Here is a 23,262-nt window from a genome sequence, read left to right as displayed (position 1 = left end):
GAGAAGTCCAGTGAGCTGGCTCAAATTTGGGTATAAAAAGGTAAATCCAGTTTGAAATCTCTCATTCCTGTTCAAAATGGTAAAACGTGGAGAGCTCACTGAAAATGAAAGAGTCCGCATTAAAGCACTTCATGATCCTGGATGGTCTCTGAGATAAATATGACAGGTGGTCTAATAAATTGTTAAGCACTGTATATATGATAAAATTATAAATATAAAATGTCTAATTCCTTTTATTAATCTAAGCGTGCGCTTGTGTCAGTCCATCAAAGTAGGCATGTTAAAAGTTGAGAGAAATACAGTTGAGAAAACATACTCTGAACGCTCGTTTACCTGATTGCTGAGCTCTTATTTTGAAACACAGTACCGGATACATATTTATTCAGTTAACCTGACGATGCTCCAGGGAAATTCAGCCGGGGGATACGAAGATTACATTCTGTGGATTTGACAACTAAGTCAATGAGAATGACTCGGTTAAAGCGTTTTGATTAAAGTAAGTTGTACTTTCAGTTACTTAAAGCTTAACGGTTTTTGTGTCGTACTTTGGTGACGTTAACGGACACTTCGCGGTATTCGTGGTTCATGTCACTGTGACTGTCATCTCTGCGCAAAGTCGCTTGTTGGACCTGTACGTTGATATAAAAATATTACCTTTTACCTCATGAATGCCGTATTTTTTGAAGTGTTATGTCAGAAAACTCGACGATAGTTCAATATTTTTTTCACGTTTTGATGTGCAGGTGAAAGCCTTATGGATATTCGCCGAGTCTGAGAGCAACGGCGGATTTTGGGAACCCATCTTCAGCCGAAGTTGGATATCGTTTGTTAATCACTGCAATGACTGAGGCTTCAAAACCGCCATCTGGGTAAGTTATTCCACATCAAATACACATTTTAAAGGACTTAAACCATCATGTATTCAGTTTTCTGTAAAATTAAACAACCTATTTTGATAATAAGTTGAATTCCAGTGGGAAAACCTAATGTGTTCAGCTTCTAAAAAAACTGCGCAATATAAACCGTTGCTTGAGTAATTAAATATAGAAGTACTGTTGATAAGTTTTCTAAAATGACTGCTGCGTTTCTGAGCCAAATAGAGCCAATAGCGTCTTTGCGTGTCATTTTATACCTGTCGTAAGCAGATAACTAGTTTCATTAGTCGGTGGAGCGGCTGCATTGTTATGAACCTCTACAGCAACGGTTTGAAAGCATTTTGTATCCTTTAGTCAGAAGTGACAACAGAGAGAGTTCCAGCAGAGGGATCAGCCTGCTCTCCATTTACCTTCAGCTTTTTATCTCTCGCTGACATATAGTGTGAACAGTACTTGACTAAAGCATAGTGCAACATAGTAGTTTGTTGATAGTTTAGAAACAGAATGACATGGCCTTTATCGTTGTGAAAGGAGCAACTGCTGCTGTCATATGAGAGAAGCTATGCTTTTAGTTGTGTTGTTTGGGGCGTGGCTGAAGCATCAGTAGTAGGATGTGCTATCACCTTAGTCGTATATTTTCAATTGGACACTAAAAAGAAGTTATAAAATAAACTAGAAAACTATAAAATAGAAGTTATAAAATAAACTTTAACTGCTTGAGCCATTTAGCTGTTTTAGTTTCAGGGTGCTGGGGAGCTTAAGTGCAATTTTAAAGTAACACCTGCTGTGGTAAATGCTATTAGAAGAGATTTTGTTCACACCAGTGGACACAATACAGGTTATAGCTGCTTTATTAGAGCAAAACTCATAATCACAATTGTTCAGATGGATAACAATCAGAACAAGATTACCTGTTGATTTACACCATCTGCATCTCTTGTAGCAGTGCCTTGAGGGGAAGCCATAACTGTAATTGATTGTGAGTCATTTTGCATTTTTCCAAGTTCAACTCATCAAAACTGTTTTGGCTCTCCTGCCAGCGTGCTTCTCGTTGCTTCCTCTATGGATGCTCTCTGGATAGCAATGGCATATTGTCAGCTAGGGATGCAATTAATAACTATTCCTATAGTCGACTAGTCCAGACCACTGATCGATTAGTCGACTAGTCGGAAGCTGCAGTGCGGGATCCCTTGATGACTTTGACAGCTGTATTTTTTTTCCACTGACAGCTGAAAAAAGAGCTTTGACATACTTACAAACATTTATGAACTAAATATAATACAATAAGTCAGAGTTCTTCATAAAAATATATTTAATAACACTTTATTGCTTATACTATTAAAATTTAATTTCAAGCAATATTTTTGTCTTGGCTTTCCCCATAGTTAGTATTGAAGTAAGTTAGAATGATTTTCTTTTGCAAATGTAAGCCTAATTATTGTATTCTTGTATGTTGTTAGAGTTCGCTCCACTGTTTATGTGTTGACAAGTAGTGAAAGCAATGGCGTGCATCACTCCCTATGTAACATGCTAACATCAGAGGTAGAAAATGGGATGAGGAAAGAAAAAGCCTCCGTAATGTTATTCAATTGAGTTAGAAGTATAAAGGGAGAGGTGCCAGGTTCTGTCTGCAGCATTGTGGAGTTACATTAATGTTAAAAGCTAGGATGACATTGCCAGTGGATGACATTACAGTCAAGAGTGAAATATTCCCAGACTTTTAAAGTTTTAGGATGTGCAGATGTTGCATCAGGCATTTCTTTTTTTTTTTCTTTCTTTCTTTTTTTTTTTTTCAAGACTAATTTTCAAGCCTTTTTCATGCCTTTATTTGATAAAGGAAAGATAGTGGATAGACTTGGAAACAGGGAAGAGAGTGGGGAGAGACAAGCGGTAAAGGGCCAGAGGCTGGATTTGAACCTGGCTGCTCGCGTACATAGGTAGCGCCTTAAGCTACTTGACCAACTGCGCGCCCGGGTGCCGCCATTTCTCTCTGTATTTCTTTTCCCATCTATCGCTATTGAGCATGTGCAACTCTCAACAAAGGTAGTATGAATGACAGATGGCTCACTCCCAAGCATCTCAGCTTGAGAAAACCAGGTTTTCAAACACAATAGCAACATGCGGATGCAGCATGGATCATCAACAATAATATTTTTTGGTTTGGTCGTTGCATCCTATTGTCAGCATGATATCAGTTTCTGCAGATATGAAAATTTATGGTAATATTTAAAACTGATATATTGGCTTGAATATCAGCCATTGGCTGCAGCTGTTGACCGTATCTAGTTAAGTTTGTGGAGTTTTGGGTGGGACTAACAAACTTTTTCTTTGTTCATTCTCATTCCTTAAACTTTAAAGTGTGTTTCAAAAGACTACAATCTTTCGTCCGAACTACATATATACATCAGTATTGATATCGGTACAGGCTTAAATTAATTAGGAAATACTGGCATATGATATTGGCTAAAATCCAGTATTGTGCATCCCTAGCTCCCTGACTCCTCACTTAGATTAAAACGAGAAGTAATCTGATTGGAGGGGCAGAGCACATGCTGTGCCGTTAAGGAAGAGGAGAGTTTACACCATTTACCGCTTATCAGAAGAACAATGGACAAAACGAGCACAGCATGTTGCACAGAAATTCTCCATTCTCAATTACCTTTTTTTCATAATCATGGAAGGCTTAAATCATTACTGAAATGAACACTTGATTAATTGCCCAGCACTAACAGCGGTGCAACCCAGATATTCATGTTTCTTACAAATGTGGCACCATTTACAAGAAAAATAAACAAGCTTTCCAACGGTATAAGATTTATTGCCAAGAAGCATTGTTACAACAAAGAAATAATCTTCCAAACACAAATTTCCTTACTTTTTGGGCTAGGTTTATATTGAAGACAATGCATTTTCTCCATTTTATTTTAAAGAGATTAACCCTTCCTCTGCAGCACCTCACTGTTAAATAAGTAGCCAGCTGGAGGGTCTGAAAGCATGAGCTCTTCTCTGACCTTAACATGGTTGACACAGACGGACAGGAATCTTTTCTTTGCACACAAACATTTTTGCAGAAGTTAGAGCTTCTAAAATGTACAGGGATTGTGAGTCACAACTTGTTGGTCAACCAATTAAGTCCACAGTAGGAAAAAAGTAGCCAGCTATGATTAGGTGATTCACCCGCTGTTCATTTGACAGACACTTGTGGAAAAGCCCTATATAGCCCCTCAAAGGGTTGAGTATATTTCCTTGAAGGCATAAAAGTTGACAGGAGGTAGTCTTATTTCCTTACCTATTTCTACATGTACTGCTTCTCAAAATATTTTCAGTGTTCAACACTTCCAAAGACAATGTCTTGTAGCTCCAGTATTTGTATTGCATTTGGGAGGAATTGGGAAGGCTTTTTCTCAGTATTTCTATCTCAAATTTGTATTAACTTTTATACTTAAATGATAGAAAGTTCTATTATTGTTTAGAAAGGTTGGCAGCAACCTTGAGTGGTTTCTATTTTTTAAATCTGTACTATCAAGAGACTGTAAGGGTTTTTTTGGTCTTGACTAGTTTATATACAGTACAAGCAAAAACTTACCACTGTACTTATGGGTTTTTTATAGCTCACAATCAGGTAAGATAATGTGCTACATGGATGCTAATTATACCAATAGCAGTGCTATAAAGCTAAAGATGCAACTTCATCCATTCTTAAGCAAGCATGTTATTGTTACTTAAAGAAAATTTCTGTCATTGTCAAGCACTCGTACCTTTATTGTCTAATGCTAGTTGTTAGTTGTTGTCTAAACTTCTCCATCTATAATGCAGGTGTGTGGTAAAGGCTCAGCGGAAGTACTGCACAGACACAAAGTGAAACATGGTAGTTCTTCACAGGCAACATGAGAAGGGCGTGATGCTGTTAGAGTGTTGAGGGGGTGATTTAACAATCAGTCTGATCTTTCAGCCAAAGGTTTTTTTTTACACCAGAACCTTTAAAACACGGTGATTTTAAACAGGCAAGGCGAGCTCTTTGGCCTTAATTACAAAGTAGACTGCCTGGTCTATGGGTCATCTGGCGAAGGAGCCAAAATACCTTCTTTATCTGGTCTGTGTGTGACATTTCTGTTCATATATATCACCATGACAACTCCCTTTGTGTTGGGATCTCTCTTTCGTCATCACACAGGGATTAGCTACTTTACTACATAGCTCTAATGAAAGACAGCTCATAAATGACATCAGCACACACAGACTTGAACACACAGCACAGTCACTGAGCAGACAATTAAAGAAGGAAGAGATGGCTCTTTTCATTTCTACCTTGTCACTGAAATCTGAGCAGTGGGTGTATAAGCTGTGTGTTTGATAGAGAAAAGCCAGAGTGAGGGCTATCTGAATAAAGCCTTAGTTCAGAGCAGTACTAGCCCATAATTAAGTCTGGACACAGAAAGAAACTTCCCCCTCTCCTCAGAGACTAAATGAGTACTGATCTCGCAAAGTGTGTTACGTAAAATATAACAAAAAATTTGGCTACTAGCTTCAGTACTTCAAGCATAATCAAGGTCTTTTAAGAGCACATTTTAAAGTCCTTTTTAGAAAGAAATTATTTTGGTGAATTCCTCTGGCTTGTATTTCTTTTAGTTTTTGCTCTTTGGTTTGAGTTAAACTGTGTTTCTCAGCAGTGTTGGAAAAAATGGATGGAAAAAGAATATTGCCAATATGTTCCATGTGTATCGCAATATATAGTTTTACAAATTAGATTGCCTTCATGAGCTTTTTAAGTGATTGAGTCATCAGAAGAAACAAACGCTCTTGTCCCCTTAAGGGCTTCTTTTAACTTGACTGCCAGGGACAGGAAAAATAATCAAGGTTGCATCGATACTATGATAAAATGTATGTTTTCCACCTAATTTTATTTCTTGCTGTTACAGGAAACTAAAATTGGGACATTAAGACTATTTACATTATATATGTTAAGATAAGTTGGGTTAGGTCAGGTCAGGCAAGGCCACCCATAAGGGAGGATTAAAGGGAGAGCCTTCTGGGGCCCAGTCAAATGGGGGGCCCATGGACACCAGGAAAATCATGCTCCATTGTAAAGTGTTTTTTTGATAACCATATTTCATATTTAGCTGGAATAGTAACACTTACCAAAGCAACACAAATGAATTGTATTTATTTACACTGTAGTAAAGTGTAGCCTTTTTCAAAATGCAAACCTCTATCTTTCTTTCTCTTTATCTCTTGTGAGCTGCTGTGTTTTTTATATATTTTTATTTATTCTCCCATACAGCACTTTGGTCAACTGTGGTTGTTTTTAAAGTGCTTAACAAATAAAGTTGGATTGGATTGGATTAAAACAGAATGACCTTTTTGCTAATGTTAACAATGTGGATGTGCACATAAACCACTTGGAAAGTTTTGCCTGACTTCATAGCTAAGCCATGATGTCCACAAACATAAAAATGTCAGAAAACAAAAAAGGAGCTGAGACATCTTTAAGGGACAACTAGTTAAATAATTGCACAATTGGGTTAAAAGTGGCAAAAAATTACGTGGCAAAGTGGTGAAGTGGGGTTAAAGAGTAGCAAAAATGGGTTAAGAGTTGCAGAAATGTTGCAAAAATTGGCCAGATAAAGCAGTGGAATGGAGCCAAAGGGTAACACAAATGTGCGAAAAATGGGTCAAAAAGGATCAAACAGTATCAAAAATGGGATAAAAATGGCAAAAATGGCCAGATAAATTAGTGAAAGGGGGTTAAAGAGTAGCTAAAATGATTGAATTAAGTAGTGAAAAGCGGTTAAAGAATGGCAAAAATTGGTTAAAATGTTGAAAAAAATGAGTCAAAGGGGAAAAAGTTGTATATATGAGCAAAATAGTGGTGAAAAGGGGTTAAAAAAGTGGCACAAATAAATTATTTTAACATCAGAACCTAATGACAGCTTGACACACTTAAAATGAAGCAACTGGTAAATGGGACACTAGCACCAATGCTGCTGATCCAAAACACATGCATTGATTCCATCACTAAATCACAGCTGAAGAGGGCCCATTCACTGGGTTTGTCAGGGCCCAGCCTTTTGTGTGGGCAGGCCAGGGTCAGGTTAGGTTGTTAGGTAAAGTTAGGTTAGGTCAGTTTAGTTTAGGTTAGGCTATTTTCCTATAACTATCTACTGTGCTGAGATGTTGGTCTAAAAGGTTTAAGTTATTCAGTTACTGTTATTATAGTTATCATCCACATCAATCTTAATGGGCACACATTAACACACGTTTTTTACTGTATGTCTGCCTATATTCCTGTTTGTATTAGGGCTGGTCAATTAATTGCAAATTAGATAAAATTGCAGTATGACTTGCTGCAATTTTCAAATCGCAGACAGTGCAATATTTTTTATCTTAAAATGTGTTTTGATACCATTTTTTGCAGCAGAGATTTCATGCTCTATACATTGTGCATACATACAGGTGTCTTTTTTCGAAATAATGTACTAAAATCAAACTTTTCCTGATCATGTATAAAAAACCACAGCATAAAAAAACCTCATCACTCACATTCTGAGTTTTTCTGCCATCTGCCTTGTTGTTGGTAGGTCATGAATTTAATTTGAAATGCATCTCTTGTTCGTGCATTTTAATCTGGTTTTGTGTTATTTAGTTATGAAACACAAATTTCAGAAGACCAGGATGGCAGATTTTACAGAGAAATAAAGACCTAGATTAAACTTCCAGTTATTTGTTGGCCACCCACTGCCCTAATTTTGTGAATGATCTATTTGCATACCATTGTGCATTCATGAGCACTGTATATGAGGGGGAAATCAACTCTATTTGCTAACTGTGCTGCTCATGCTCTTGAATTTGAAACTGTGCCTAGTGGACTAGAATGTCAGTTTGCATGGCATTTGAGTGCCATGTGTGTCTGTCAGTCCATACAGTTTCTTAAAATACTTGCATAAGTACACTAAAGTATTGTAAATATAACCAAGTCTTCTCCTGCTTCAGTCATAAATAGAGGAAGATTTAACGACCGTTATACAAAAGCTCCACACCCTTCACATCCTTCACAAAATCTCCTTTGCTTAGAACTTTAAGGTTGATGTGGTCAGCCACCAGCTCAGCACTGCTGACTAAGGGAGTTCCCTCCTTTTCCTCCCTTACTTCAGAGCTGTACTGTATTTACTTTAGGCAACGTGGAACATGTTTAAGTGTATGTGGCCACATCTGGAGTTATTTTTATAATGGGTTAAATATAACTTGTAAGAAAGCTGAGATAGGCCAGAGAGTGGGAGTGTTTGAGGCTATGCGTCTTTGGCAGCAGTACAGTATGTATCTGGTAATATCTGTGTCCATGTCACATGCAGCGATGTTTTAAATAGAAGGGTGTGGATGCAATGCTTCCATGAGCTTGTTCTGCAAGGATAGGAGCTTGACCAAAGTACATGTTAAATCTAAAGCATACTGTATAACCTTTAAACAGTTAATTCATTTAATAAGGAGTCAGGAAAGCAGAAGTAGACTGGTAGATTAAAACATAATATCTTTGGGGAACTTGTCACCATAATACACACAACATGAAGCACTTCTTTTCTTAATCAAGTGCTTTAAGTGCTTTCCTTAATCACATTTTACTAGAAGCTTTAATTACAATACAGCTATACTGTGGTTATTATTAGGGGTTATAAACCCAGGCACAGCAGGAAGCAATTAAGAGGCTGTCTGAGCAGAAATCAAAGCAGCACTCTATCTCTGAATACATTTACTCCATAGCCGTGCCACAATACACCCAAAACATTTAAAACATCTAGACTAGCTGTATTTATAGACTGTCTTTAGGTCAAACTCTCCAACCTTTTTGTCTCCTGTATGCCAACCTCCATCACAGATGAAAGAAAGCACTTCTTAAACACCCAAGTAAGCCTGTATCAGTTTAATAGAGTGTATCTGTCTGTTCTCTTCTTATGCAGCTGTTATAGGCTACTCAGATTTATTTCTGGAGGACAGCAGTCATACGTTAGTCTCTGTGGTATGTGGGTTTGTCAGGGAGGAAGACAGACGGATTGCATGTGTGTGTGCAGGCTGGACTGACTCCTCTTACACCAACTGCTGTGCCATGCCAGTAAAACCCCCTGATAAGGCTGAGGTGGTAAAGTGTATGCTCTCTTGCAGAAGTTTTGATAGATTTCAGAGTCTCGTAACCTCTTAATACTGCTACTTGTGCAACAACTTTGTGTCACCTTGTTACAGGTGTCCTTTTTTAAAGATTTTTTTTTAGGCCTTTTCGTGCTTTTATTAGATAGAGGAGGACAGTGGATAGACTCGGAAACAGGGAAGAGAATGGGGAGAGAATGGGGAGAGACATGTGGTGGAGAGCCACAGGCTGGATTCGAACCCGGGCTGCCTGCATACATGGTGCGCGTCTTAAACCACTTGACCATCTGTGTGCCCACAGGTGTCCTGTTTTAGGAAGTTACTGGAGGCTTTGACTGGGACGTAAGGCAACTTCAAAAATAATGGTTGCATTTCGTTCCTATCTTTTCAGTGTTGTATGATGAAATGCTACTAAGAAACACTAATATTAATATAAATGGACAGTGTAGACTGGTGGTTTTAACCTTTTTTTTTTTTTTTTTTGCTCAATGCACACCTAAGATGAAGCAAAAATTTCAGTGCACACCATATGATATTAGGGATGGCATGATTACCTGTTTTCACGATTAATTGCGGTGTTAAACTTTACGATTAGTTAATCGTAACGTTTCCCAAATACCGTCAATTTCCAGAAAAGATTATGCCGGGAACCATATTGGTATGACAGCGCAACTCGCCCAGAACGAAAACAAAGTTACACAACAACCGCATGTCATCGCCTCCTGTTGCTTCCTGTAGTTGCAGGTGGAGGCATGTCGCAGTCCCAAACAAGCTACAGCATGGAAGAGGAAGAGCTGTTCCCTCGGAATAAACACTTGAAGTCAGCCGTGTGGGACTTTTTGGGATTAAAAAAAAAAAATGACCAGGGTGGCTCACATATCCCTCACTTCAGCTGCTTCAGGACAGTTCTCTTCTTCAGCTGCTCAGATAAATGCTGATAAATGCTCCAAAACTTTGAGCAAGTCCTGTTTGTTAACAGTATTAATCCAGTGTAGAAATCTGCAGTGGAATCATCAGAATTGAAGTTAATTGGCGAACTTAACGAGCTGAAGACAAAAATATGATGCGTTCAGGAAACCTCAGTAAATTGGACAACTTTATTATATATGTTATGATATTCCTTTCCTCTTGGAAATTGTGATAAACCTCACATAACATGGTTATGGTTGGTTGTTGTTTGGTTAAGTACGGCCTCCGTCCATACAATGCGAATCACATACACAGCGACTCCCACTGGCCAGAAGGTGAATCGATTCAGAGGATTTGCTGAATCGATATTGAATTTGGGGGGAAAATATTGCGATGCATCGATTAATCGATATTTTTACCCACCCCTACCCTATATGATATAGTAGGTATGGCACATCCATATCTATACAAACTTGCCTATTTATAACATGATCGAGTAAATCAACTGTATAGCATTAGTTCAGGCAGGCCACAGAGTCAGGCACTGCTATATAATTGAGATCAGCTGATCTCATGAAAGCTCTCATCAGCTGATGGCCAGCTGATTTGCTTTTATACACGCTATTGGCTAATCGCACTCATAATGCCATATTTAATTTGCTCTAACCTGACTATGCTTTGCGGCTCCCTCTCCAGTCCACTTTTTACAACCCTTCTCCACCCCAGCTTCTCCTTCCCAGAACAGCCACGTATATATCAGCAAAAGTGTAAATTTACAACTGCTACTAAAGAAAAAGTAATTATGACAGCTAGGGGTGTGACGAGACATTTATCCCACGAGACGAGAGGAGACAAGATTTGGGCCCACGAGACAAGATGAGATTTTTTTTAATTTTGGAAAAAAAATATATGAGTAGAAAATATGTCCTTCATACGGCTGAAAGTCATTATCACGAAGCATTCAGGTCTATTAAGAAATGTTTAAACTAACTCCTCTTGTACTGAACAGGCTATCAATGCTTACACACAGTTTGTCCTGTCCAACTCTGACTCAAACTGTACATTTTAATGCTCTTCAGATCAAACCTTTTACTTTAACATTCTACCACACCTTTATTTTACTACACTATGCACCCATTGCTTCAATTATAATAATAATAATAATAATAATAATAATAAAAGCATTTAGATTATTTTGAAAGTAATTTATTTACAACAGACCTAAATATAAAGAGCTGCATCAGTAAAATCAAACTATTTCTCATCCTCTTTAAGTACATCTATATTTAGATGAGCGTGTGTGTTAATGTGTGAGCGTTGGTGAGCAAGTGCGTGTCTCTGCTCTGTCTGCGGTCAGAAAACACACAGGGTGCGTTTAACTGGAGCTAGAACTTATAATGATAATAATATATTTATATATATATATATATATATAGCACTTATCAAAACACATTTTTGGGACAAATTAAAAAAAAGGAACAAACAACAGTAAAAAAAAAAGACAGGATGAATACACATGATAAAATACAACAAAGATTATAGGGAGGATTGGGAGATAGATACAGTTTAAATAAAGCCCAAGATTAACAAGGATTTTCAATTATAAAAGCCTTTCTATATAAGTTTTAAGCTTAGATTTTGAAAATCTAGTGAGTGTGTCAGCCTTATATCCTCTGGCAGGCAGTTCCAGAGTTTAGGGGCTCAAGTGGCAAATGCCCAGTCACCTTTCATAGCCAGTCTGGACCTGGGAACAGCAAATGAAAGTGCTATTAGGATCTTAAATTACAATTTCGGGTGTAGTTAAGAGTTAAGAGCTCAGTGATATAGGGAGGGGCCAGATGGTGCTGTGCTTTAAATATCAATAAAAAGATTTTAAAATCAATTCTATATTTTATGGGCAACCAATGGAGAGAAGACAGGATTGGGGTGATGTCGGACCTACTTGATTGACTTCTAGTCGTTTTTCTTTTAAAACCCCCTCAGTCTTTGCAATCCTAATGACAATATTCAAGATGGAATTCAAGTTAAGCCTTTTTGCTTCTTCATGTTACACATCAATGCTAGTATTGTCATCATTGTTCACCATTATCAAAAAGCTGATGTATATCTGGTATCATCAATTAAATGCTCGTTAGCTAGTCTACAGTACCTAACAGCTGATTCAGAGAAGATGCTTTTTGTTGGGAAGAACAAACCCTAAATTTCTTGGCTGCAGTATGAAACTCTTACATCAGCTCAGTGAAAGATCAGCAACATGCAGTTTTTAAGCTATGATCTAGGGATATTACTTAACAAGGACAGTTAACAGTGACTGAAAGACATCAAATCTCCTTGCTTATTTGGAAAACATACAAAAGGAATTATGACACTAAACATGAGGATTGGTCCTGATTTTCATATTGGTTACTTCTGTTATTTTTAAACCAAAGGCTCCTAGTGTCTGAACCCTATGTCTTTCTGCTAATTCCAACATGTAACGTAGGTGTTTTTCTTCTTGTGTCTCCAGCTGGAGCTCCCCCCGCCTCTCTAATTGGACAAGCAGCTTAGGGAATAGAGAACAGACTAATTATTACTTCCTGTTGCTCTGTCTCTACATTCCTTCTCTCCCTCTATTCTTCTCTGATGTTTGACTCCCTCCCAAGGCAGGGCAATATTCAGTTTTTGACATCTCAATATATTTTCAATTAAGCTATTGAGTAAGACAGTAACATTCATATCAGTATAGCTTCTGTTGATTGAAAAAAAAAAATAAATGCCTGGCCAAATGCTCAGTATAAACATTGTTTACTTACCACTGACAGTAATATTAGGGATGCACAATACTATCAACATGAGAAAGGTAGCAGCAGTCTAAAGCTTTAAAAGTAAACTACTGGTATTAGCAGCGGATATGAAGATTTTGGTTGATTTAACCAGCCAGTAGATCTAATGGCAGAATGTAGGAAGTTTGTGCAGTAAAGCTGAATCAACAAACCTAATGAATAGTTGTATCTTTATTATTCTCAGTTCTTTTTGTTTTTATGTCTTTTTAAAAAAATCATTCTGATAATTCCTTTAAGAAAGGCTGCATTTTTTTTTTGTTTTGTTTTTTGGACTCATCCAGCCCTACTCCCTCAGCTTATTTACCCTTTTAAATTCTTTTTCCTTCTAAATCTGGAGCCGCATGAGGTTCTGTGTCACCTTAGGGTTCTTCATCTTCTTTTTTTCCCCAACCTTCATTATCTGTCTTTCCCTTTACCTCTCTGTTCTCTCTGTTTTTCCTGTGCTGTGGGCCTGTTTGCCACCCATGAGCTGCATGTTTACTACAGCTGGTGCACAGCTTTTAACTTTGTACTCCAATTAAAACAGTAGTTGTGAGAATAAACTATTGATTTAGCAATCCTCTGTAATGATGCCCAATTAGTAGGCTAATAGATATGAGCTCCAAAAGTATTAAGAACATTGCTTCAGTATAAATGTTGGTAAAAATTTCCCATGCTTTCCATACTTTATGATTCCACTTAAACTATCTTAAATACTAAAATTCTGGCATTGTACCAACTCTGTTCAGTAGAGTATGACTTTGACACAAGCATTATGAACTTTGCAGTTTTTCCATTAATTTAGGGAGTACCAAGCTAGAAATGTCTAGTAATGTCAGCTAAATCCTGGTAAGCTATGAACAGCTTGAGATGACTGAGTTGAAATATGGCTTGTTACAACTGAGAGGAAAAGAGTTATTTACTTTGGCCAACTTTAACAGATGTATTGCTCATAGTTGTTGTCTTGGAACATGTCTGGTGTGAACACAAACAGCACGCTGCTTTGTCAGTGGTCACAAGAGGACGAGATGACTGTGATGTGATGTGTCACGTTGGGAGAAGAGAGGACAGGGGAGGATAGTGTGGGGTGGGGTGGGGTGCTATTAGAGTAAGTGGATTTTTGTCCTCTAAGTAGCTGTGAAACAGACACTCCTAGATCACTGGTTCAGACCTAACCGGAGGTCATTTCAATACATCCTGAATCCAAACCCTGTTAGTTACTGTAGGGGAAGGAGCTATAATTGATCCCAATGAGACACAATTCATTTAGCTACTGAGACGTGGTGTTAGTTTTATCTCTCATGGGTCATTATGTTACTGTTGGTGACTCTGCTCCTTTGAACAGATTAACCAAGCTCTTACCATTTGTTTTTTATAGAGATGGAGGTCATTCCTTGATAATTAAATAACAAGGATTTTATCAAATCCAGTAAAACACCAGAAGAATGATCAACATGTTTTATTTTAGGCTTTGAACTTTCAATAAAAAGTCCTCAAAAGCAGCCAAACTATACTGGTAGTGTTTGTTGTTGTTACTTTCATATGTTCTGGACTTTAATGCCATGCTTGTATTGATTTTCTTGGATGAAACACAAGTCAGACAGTTCTTCCCAGAGCTACAACAGTAGTTAAGCCTCTTGTGATCTTAATTCTGTTTACTTCCACCTTGTAAAAAGGCAGGAAGATAGTTACTAAAAGAGGCACGTACTAGAGAGATACATTGATTGGCCTTTTGGCCACATGCCTTTGAGTGAGGTAAAGCACTACTCTGTGTATCATTGATTTCAAGTCTTTTGGTGTGTTGAATGAGACATTTGGTCAACCTGCTGTTGAGTATATGAGGAGCTTTGCTGAGAGTTATGGCTGGTTGTAATTGTAGAGCGTTGAGAGCAGACCTGAAATAATAATAGAAAACTTAAATGCCAACTGTGCTGTGTCATGCTGTGTCTGCAACATATAGTCAAGATGACTATCTCTATACAATAAAGTTCAATTTTTTACATTTATTTTGCTCCTAGTCAGTCACTGAGGTCCCCCCTCAGAGCACTTCCCCATACCTATACTCTCACACTGAGGGATTGACAGTGACCGACAGTATTTTCCTCACTGCTACACTGTAAAACCCAATTAGTAAACCTTACTTAAAAAATCCTGCAAACTGATTGTCTTTAAAAACAACGTAAGAATAACTTTTTACCTCAGTACAGTAAACCAGATATCGTGTGTTGCATTTACAAAAGCTTTTAAGTGTTATGCACTTTATCTTGAATTTGGATAGCTTCAAGTATTTTATAATTTACAATTGATAAACTAAGTAAGATGTACAAATGACTAAGTGAAGAGTACAAAAAAAAACTATTTCATACTAGTAGGCAGTTTCAAGTGAAACTAACTACTTGTAGTTGGTAGGCTGCTCAGCCATTTTAAGTTATATCAACTCAATTTTACTTGTAGTTTGAAGTCGGGTAAATTTAACTTTTTTTTTAAGTTAAAGTGCACTTTAGAAACTTTCCTATACTTAAAAATTATTTTTAAATCCAAATCACAACAACCATAAAAGTTCCTTATGTCCTTTATCCTCTGTAATTTTCCCCATACTTTTCTTACATAACTTAAATCTTGAACATTTATGCCACTAAAGCTGGGGCAACTTAAATGACTACTACAGAAAATAACTGAAAGGTGCACACTGAACCAGGAAGTCTTCTTCTATCATGGTCAGTATACCATCCATTGTGATTGTGGTTGCTCTCCACTGGGACTTCTCTGAGTGAGACTTCACTCATGGTGCACAATGCCCGAAGGCTTTCCAGGGAAAACTCTGCAAATTAAGGCATGATTGTCAAATAATTTCAGTACATTTACAAAAGTAATTGAAGTGATTGAGTACTGTTTACTTAAAACTAAAAATGTGTTTATTAACAAAAAAATATCGATATGAAAAAGCTATTTTGGATTTTCAAGTTAATGCACCACTTTTTTAACAACCTTTAACTCTTTGGTCTTACAGAGCAGGACAGTTGTGTTTTCTCAAGTACAAGTTAGCCTAATAATAAGACGCATGGGTCCTCCTCTCTACTACTTTATCAAGAACAGCCAAAATAGGAAAACAGAAGTTTGCCATACTCTGCCCACATGTGTGCAGATATAAATACATTTTTTTTTTTAGGATGTCTACAATATTACAAAACTGCAGACTTCTTACAATCAGAGCAAAGATGCAGTTCCAGGCCTTATAATACCTAGACCATACCTTTTAATTTAAAAAATATCATTAGAGCTGCACAAAAGTTGAAATCACAAGTTTTTGTGTTTTCCTCACCTCTTTTTACAGTGCAGCAAACTTGGCTTAGGCACATGCTCAGACAGCCCAGACTGGGAAATTTCTTCTTTTTCTGCTTGCTTGAGTGTTGCTTTAACCTTTTTACCTCCACCGACTGGATATTGGTGTAAATCAGCAAATTCAATCCATCCCTTAGATGTTACTTGTTTATTTAAAGTTGACTTTACGTGAAACAACAATTAATTGGTTTTCTTCACCCTGCAATAAACATTACTTGACAAAACCTAGTAGGAAGTACATATACAAATATCAAATTCAGTTAACTTAATTTGTGTGGGTCTGGATAGCTATCAGGGTTTACAGTGAGACTTATGCAGAAGCAGTTAATTCTAAATGTACAACAAAAGTGCGTTATTACTTGTTGGTCTACAGGGAAAAGTCTCTGCCTGTAATCAAGTGACTAATCAACTGCTTGGCAGATGGTTTATGTTCCTGGAAAACCCTAGCTGTTTCAGTATTGGTGGTTCTCTTTTTTAGACTACTGCCATTTATGAAATAAGGAAACTAAACATTAGGAGAAATTTGTCTGAAAAATGTTGTTTTTTGAATGTATGTTTTCGCAATTCCTGCTTCGTATTGCTCTGTTTTTAGAATCTGACTGTCTGTATAAAGTGAGCATGTTGTGAACTGTATGGGGTATATGAATGACAAGAGTAAGAGTGGCTTTTTCATTCAGCCAGATTGCTCCACACAGGTTTATAGTGGGGTTTTTAAGCACATGGCTGTAATATGAGCACTAAGGCATATGCTGAAGTACGAAACTGTGTGCCTGGCAACTGCAAACAGATGCTCTACTGGGCTCATATGTCTCTAAAACTCACTCCACAAACAGAAACAGTTTTGAATTCTTACTGTGTTTCTGCCTATTTATGTTTCTTTTTCCCTGAATAACTCAGTATTGTTGTGTTTGGGTCTCAAATCCATAGCTGCCACTAAACTGAAGACTGCACTCTTGCACAGTCAAGTGGTGTAAATATAGGTTGCCATGGGGACACCATGACACCAAGTGGGTATGCTGGCTTTGTAGCAGGGCAGTGTTAGTGAGTCTGAGTGGCTTAGGGTCCAGGATGTGCTGCTTTTAAACTCAGTCCACTGAACAACAGGAGGTTAAAACTCAAGTGTGCACACAGACAAGTGTGTGGTGAAGACAATGAGGCTCTCATGTGTGTATGTGCTATATGTATGTGAGCTTAAAGCATGCTTACATCATGCTTGCATATTAGTCCTGTATGATATAAGAACAATTTCAGTGTGCAATATAACATTGATTAATCCTGCCATAGCTTTATGCAGAAGCCTTCATCCAACTTGTAAAACAAATGCACACAAAGCAAGATAGCATTGTTTGTTTACACAAAACCAATTCTATGGGTTATCATGGCAAATTTAGACTTTTACATTATGTTTATTGGTAATTTAAATATTGCAATAATGATGAATTTATTGTGAAGCCCTTTAAGGCTTTTACAACAGAAAACTTTGGATTTCAAGTTGTGAATTTCTGTCTGAAACAATATACACATCTTTTCTGTTAGAAGTTTCAAAAAATGTAAACCAATATATATATATTCAATTAATTTTCAAATTCAAAATTAACTGTGGCTGTTTGGTGGTATTTTTAGATGCAAAGTAGGGTTTGACAAAACTACGTTTAAGGCATTTACACTCCTGCTTTGATTGCATACCTGGAGGTCTATTTTGGAGGACTGTTCCAATCTGAAACACCAGGCTTTTTCTTCTTTTAAGTAAATGATGGGCAGACTTTGGCCTGTGTTTGTGGTAGTTATGTGGACATACAGCCTCCGTTGTATTTATAAAATATATAAATTTAGCACAAAAAGTAAGGAAATTTGTGTTTGCTACATTATTTCTGTGTTGTCACAATGCTTCTTGGTTATAAATCTTATACCATTGGAAGGCCTGTTTCCCTTTTGAAATGTTCCACGTTTGTAAGAAACGTGCATTCGAGCAGCAGTGCTGAGTATGTGGACTGCACCAATGAAATTTTGCCAACTCTTCTTGGCCAATGCAAAACAGCTTATTCTGCCACTGGCAAAGTCTGAAGAAACAAGACATATTGGTAATTAAACAATTTATTTCATTAAACTAACAGGAGCCTCAGTAGCGTGTGGAAGAACCATATATAGCCACAACAGCTCCTCCAACGGCTCCTCCTCCTCCTCATGCTGGTCACCAACCTGGTCATGAACTGCTGTGGGATGGCATCCCATTCTTCAACCAGCATTTGTTGCAAGTCAGCCAGTGTGGTTGTGTTGGTCACTCTGGTACAAACAGCACGCCGAAGCTAATCCCACAAGTGTTCAGTGGGGTTGAGGTAGGGCTGGGCCATTATGGCAAAAATCATAATCACTATTCATTGGACTCTTTTCCTCGATTATGGTTAATGAATGATTATTCCATCTTCCACTCGGTTTGTGCTGTAAATAATAGCTAAATTTTAAAACAAATAATTGAAATGTTGTATATTTTAAAGTTTAATGCACCAATTTTGTGTGCTTCCAGAACAAAATTATGTGGCTTTTTCTATAAAATTCCATTCTCTTTAAACAGTTTTGTGCCCTTCTAGTAATTAAATCAGACTGGTGCTGATTCCAGTTTGACTGGCCATTTTCAAATGAATTTTCCTGGTCTGAACTCCTGATAAAGATTGAAGATTAAACAAATTTTCTTTCCTTAAAAACTGTCATTGACATTAGATACTCACATTGACATGAGTTACAATTAAGCATCAACAAGGATAATATACCAAAAACTGCCACAGACTGTTGTTTTTTTAGAAAAATTAACCTTTATCTGAAAAAAGTCACAAAAATGAGCATTCCTTTTAATGATCATATTCCTTGTTGCAATCATAAAGATAATATTTTAAGTTTTTGTCTGTCTATTATTTAAAAAAAAAAATCCTTTATCACAGAGATTGATTATTTTAATCATAGCTTAATTGATGCTATCGATTTTATTGGTGTTTTCCACAAAATTAAACTGACACAAACTTGTCTTGCCTCCCCCCTGCACACCCCCTCCTTTCCTCATAGGATACACACACACCAGCTCACCTGTTTCTCACCTGTTCTGCTTACTTTCTCTCCCTAACTGTGTTTCTGCTTTAATGTTATCATCAGTAGCCTTTTCGTATTAAATCACCTTTCAACATATGTTGTCATTATTTGTTTTTGCCCTGAGTTGATTTAAAACAGCTGATCTGCAAGAGGAAGTTTGATGTTTATTAATTCACGATGAGAACCAGCGCGGTAACTTGATGGAGTTTCTTCATAAATTCACAAACTAAACAATGGCAGAAGTTGAGGTTTAACAGGAGAGGATGCGTTTACAGCAGAGACCTGATGAAAGAGTCTCTGTGCAGAGAGAGAGATGCAGAGGGAACGACCACTGCACACTTATTGATTGATCACGGATGGCACTGATCTCCATAGCTTGATATCTCTGGGGTTAATTTACTAATGTGTGACGCCCAGGTAGGATTATGTTTGGTCAACACTGTATACGTATTACCTTGATCATACAAACACTGGCCTGATGTGCAGAGAGAGAGAGAGGAATGCTCAAAGTGAGCCCCTCCTCGCCACCCCGCAGTTTGAGTTTTTCTCCGTAGCGCTTTCATGTAGCACTGGATGGGGTGGTTTCACGTGACCGCCTCTTACGTAATGTGCTTCTATGGTGCATTAATAGAGAGATTTACGAGGGGACAAAACCAAACTAACCAACACAGCAGGTTTATGTCGGTTATTGGCTCTAAATGTCGGTTTTGAGTATTTTTCAAGTAATCGCCCAGCACTAGATTGAGGTCAGGACTGCTGGCAGGTCATTCCATCCTCTCCACTCCCAAATTCTGGAGGTAGTCTCTGATAAACCCAGCTGTGTGATGGCGAGCATTATTGTCTTAGAGGATGGAATTCAGTTGCAGAATCTCATCTTTATATCTCTCTGCACTGAGATTGCCCCCAATGATGAGGCCTCATTTTTCCAGTGAGGGAGATGCCGCCCCACACCATCACACTGCCTCCACCAAGAATTGTTACTCTATCAGTGCAGCAATCAGCATAGCATTCTCCGCGTATTGTCCACACTTTGATGCTATGATCCAACTGGTCTAGGCAAGATCTGGACTCATTGCTGAACATACCGTTTCTCCACATGTTCAGGTTAGTGTATGGAACTTGGCCTTCAGTTTAGAGATGGTACACTCCCTGGGCTCACTGCAAATGGTTTGATTTTGGCGAACACCAGCTTGGTATGCTGATTTTTGGTGCTGATTTTTGGCACCTGCTTGTCAGCACCTTGGGGTACTAGAGGCTCAAAACAAGAGTGAATAGCAACAGCAAAATAAGCTGTTTGGCATCGGCAGAGAAGATTTGGCAAATTTTTCTTGGGGACAACCCACATACTTCTAAAGTTCAATCTCACAGATCAGAGAAGACATTCCTTTTATATGGTTGAATTTCACAAACTAATGATTTACTGTTGGCATTTTTTCTATCAGACCAGAACTTTTTGAAATCTAGTGTTTGAGGTTATTATTTTCCCACAAATCCAAAACTTTGTCACAGTAATTTTAGGTCAGTCAGCATTCTGATTTCTGCCAATTAATCTGCTCCATTCCCAGTTGGTTGTCTCCATTAGGGGATAGTAGCTCGTTGTTTTAAAGATCTTATTTTGTGCTGCTGAACAGACTGAATATCCTTGTCTCTGACTGAAGACACATCTGGCTGTTTGTCTTCTTGGTGACTGTCTCTTTCCCTGACAAGATGACTGTTCGTTGCTCTGTCTGCTGTCTGAAATACAAGTTTAATTTACTCACACCAGCAGCAGACGGTGCATGGAGTGACCAGTCTCTCTGTCTACGTTTTTCCCATACAGTCCCAATTATAACCTTCTGTACTGTTGTACTGAAGGTATCAGTAGCAGACTGATGGATCACTTTTACCATCATGAAATACTGACTAAAACCTAGAGGAAGACAGGAAAACATGATATAGAAGGAAGTGATGAATGTATGATTACTTTTAAGATGAACATGCAGAAAGTACTTTAACACATAATACCAGACCATTTATAAGTGGTATGTGGTGGTGCTACTAACAGAGCCCAGGAGGAGAAAACTAATATTTTCCATATTTTTAAAAGACTTTGCTGAGTGAGAACTTTCTAGTTTTCCATGGCTGGGATGAATAAGTCACTGACAGTTATTTGCTTCAGGAAAACTAAGAAACTGTGTATGCACTGAGTTATGTAATTTTGCAGCTCCTACAACAGTTATAATTGTGACATTCGTGGATTTATGTTGCACATTTACGTGCCATGTTTGCAGCAATTTCGCTGAATCATCAGTTTTTAAAGCATGCTAGTTCTGACACAATTAACATCTTGTCCTGTCTTTCCTGTTTTTCTGTCTCAGCAATAACACAGGTCTTCATCTATGTAAAACACAACCAACCAAATATATACACAAACTCAGTTCTTCCCCAACTTCCATGCTTGTATTATGCAAGCTAGCATAATACATTATTAATTTTTACTGAGAGCAAAGCTAAGGTGTTAGCAGTTTGCCCTTCCCAGCCACCAGCATTCATTGGAATATATTCAAATTGTATCTCTTGCTTATCTCCTTGTCAAAATAATTTTACTATTTACTAGACACTGTATTTTATTTAGCCATAACCCTTGCTTAGACTCTTACCTTGTTCAGTTAGTAATTCTAACCTCTCTCATATAATGGGCAGCCAGTCAGTGAGAATCACAGGCTTAGCTCACTTTAATTTCCTCCTCTGGCTGCTCACATGTTGTTTTGGATGATTTTCCACAGACCACAGGAGCCTGCAGTGCCTCTGGCCTTTTATGATTAATTCAGTGTCTTTTTGTGTCTGATAATAAATTATGAAATGTTTATAACCTTCGATTTGGTTTAAGCAAACAACTGTCCCTACTGAAAATAACACATTTAATAGAGCATAGTGAAAGAAATACATCCTTTTCAATGCTGTTTAGTCAAGTGAAAAGAACGGAGTGGTTCTGAAAGGTCCATTAGTAACCTTTTATAAAGTGTGTGTATGTGAGCCCATTTGTAACTCAGTCCCTGTCTCAGCCCAGCACTTACCACACTCCTGTGCCGGAGCAGGGTTTCCTGCTCTTCCTTACTCTCTCACTCCCTCTCTCTCTGTGTTCATGCTTGCCCATTCTAACTCTGTGGGAGACGAGGCTTTTCCGAAAGGAGTCTTTGTGCAAGTAAGAGAGAGGGAAAGTGAGAGAGAGGGAGAGTGAATCGTTACGGTGAGAGCGGGAAGGAGAGACGGATACTAGCTGACTGTGTTAAACCTGGCCGAGGCCCAGTCCCACAGCTCCACAGAGCCCACTTCTGTTTACCTTCAGACCACAGACTACACAGAAAAACTTCTCACTTTTAAAAGTGTCTGAGCGGCTCCTAATAACTGTTATGTATATGCTGTGTTTTGAAATAGTCAGAAGACCTAGCGATTAGACTCCACATAGGTTATGACTAATGCTTCTAATCTTTAAGTAAAGTCTGTCCCTCCAAAAATGTGCCCATTAAAAACCACTTTCAGCATTGCATAATGAGTCACTGACACTATGGATCTTGCTGGTGAGAGTCAGTTGATATCCGACTCAGCTGTTAATTGTTAACCTCAGCCAGGTTAGAGTCCGCTCACTCTGCTATGTTCACGTGAATTATTCTTCTGTTGTGCTCTTTTTGCCTTTAAGCTAGACAGGAGTACTTTGAAGGATACAGGATTATACACACACATTGTCTCTGAGCGTACGCAAACCTTGGAACTAGATCTATAAACAGTCTCACTTTTGGAACACTTAATCAACACAAGGACTGTTTTTTGACGTGAGTGGGATGTTTTCTTTTTGTTATCTTTGGCTAATATTTGTGCTGCACTGACAAAGAAAGAATTGGTGCTGAAATGTGTGGCATTGAGTAGCTATGTGTCATTGTTCACAGAGTGTAGTGTTTGATTTCTTTCTAATCAGCTGTCTCCGTTAAGCTAAGTACAGTTTATACTGAGGAAAGGTCAATTGTGCAGATAGCAGCATCTTTTCACCAGCATGTCATTGACATCTGCCACAGCTCCACCCATGGGAGCTGTGTTTTAATATGGTGGCATTGTTCTTCTTCCTCTGGTTATCAAACAGT

The 23,262-nt window shown here is 38.0% G+C and overlaps 1 protein-coding gene across 7 annotated transcripts in view; it reads left to right on the top strand.

The window, feature by feature from the left end:
* Positions 1 to 395: 395 nt before the first annotated feature.
* cobl (cordon-bleu WH2 repeat protein) overlaps positions 396 to 23,262 on the top strand; it is a 99,095-nt gene continuing 76,228 nt past the window's right edge. For 4 of the 7 annotated variants that reach the window (XM_041793259.1, XM_041793260.1, XM_041793261.1 and 1 more), the window contains exons 1-2: positions 412 to 631; positions 744 to 869. In XM_041793259.1, the coding sequence (XP_041649193.1) occupies positions 841 to 869 (29 nt within the window). In that variant the 5' untranslated portion in view covers positions 412 to 631; positions 744 to 840. Of the gene's footprint in view, positions 632 to 743; positions 870 to 18,295; positions 18,400 to 22,818; positions 22,957 to 23,262 lie in introns of those variants that run through there. The other 3 variants (XM_041793256.1, XM_041793258.1, XM_041793257.1) reach the window with 3 other exon arrangements.

The sequence above is a fragment of the Cheilinus undulatus genome, linkage group 8 (genome assembly GCF_018320785.1).
Source record: "Cheilinus undulatus linkage group 8, ASM1832078v1, whole genome shotgun sequence".
Classification (NCBI taxonomy): domain Eukaryota; kingdom Metazoa; phylum Chordata; class Actinopteri; order Labriformes; family Labridae; genus Cheilinus; species Cheilinus undulatus.
The sequence above is the reverse complement of the archived record's forward strand: the minus strand, read 5'-3'. Positions and strand labels throughout refer to the sequence as shown.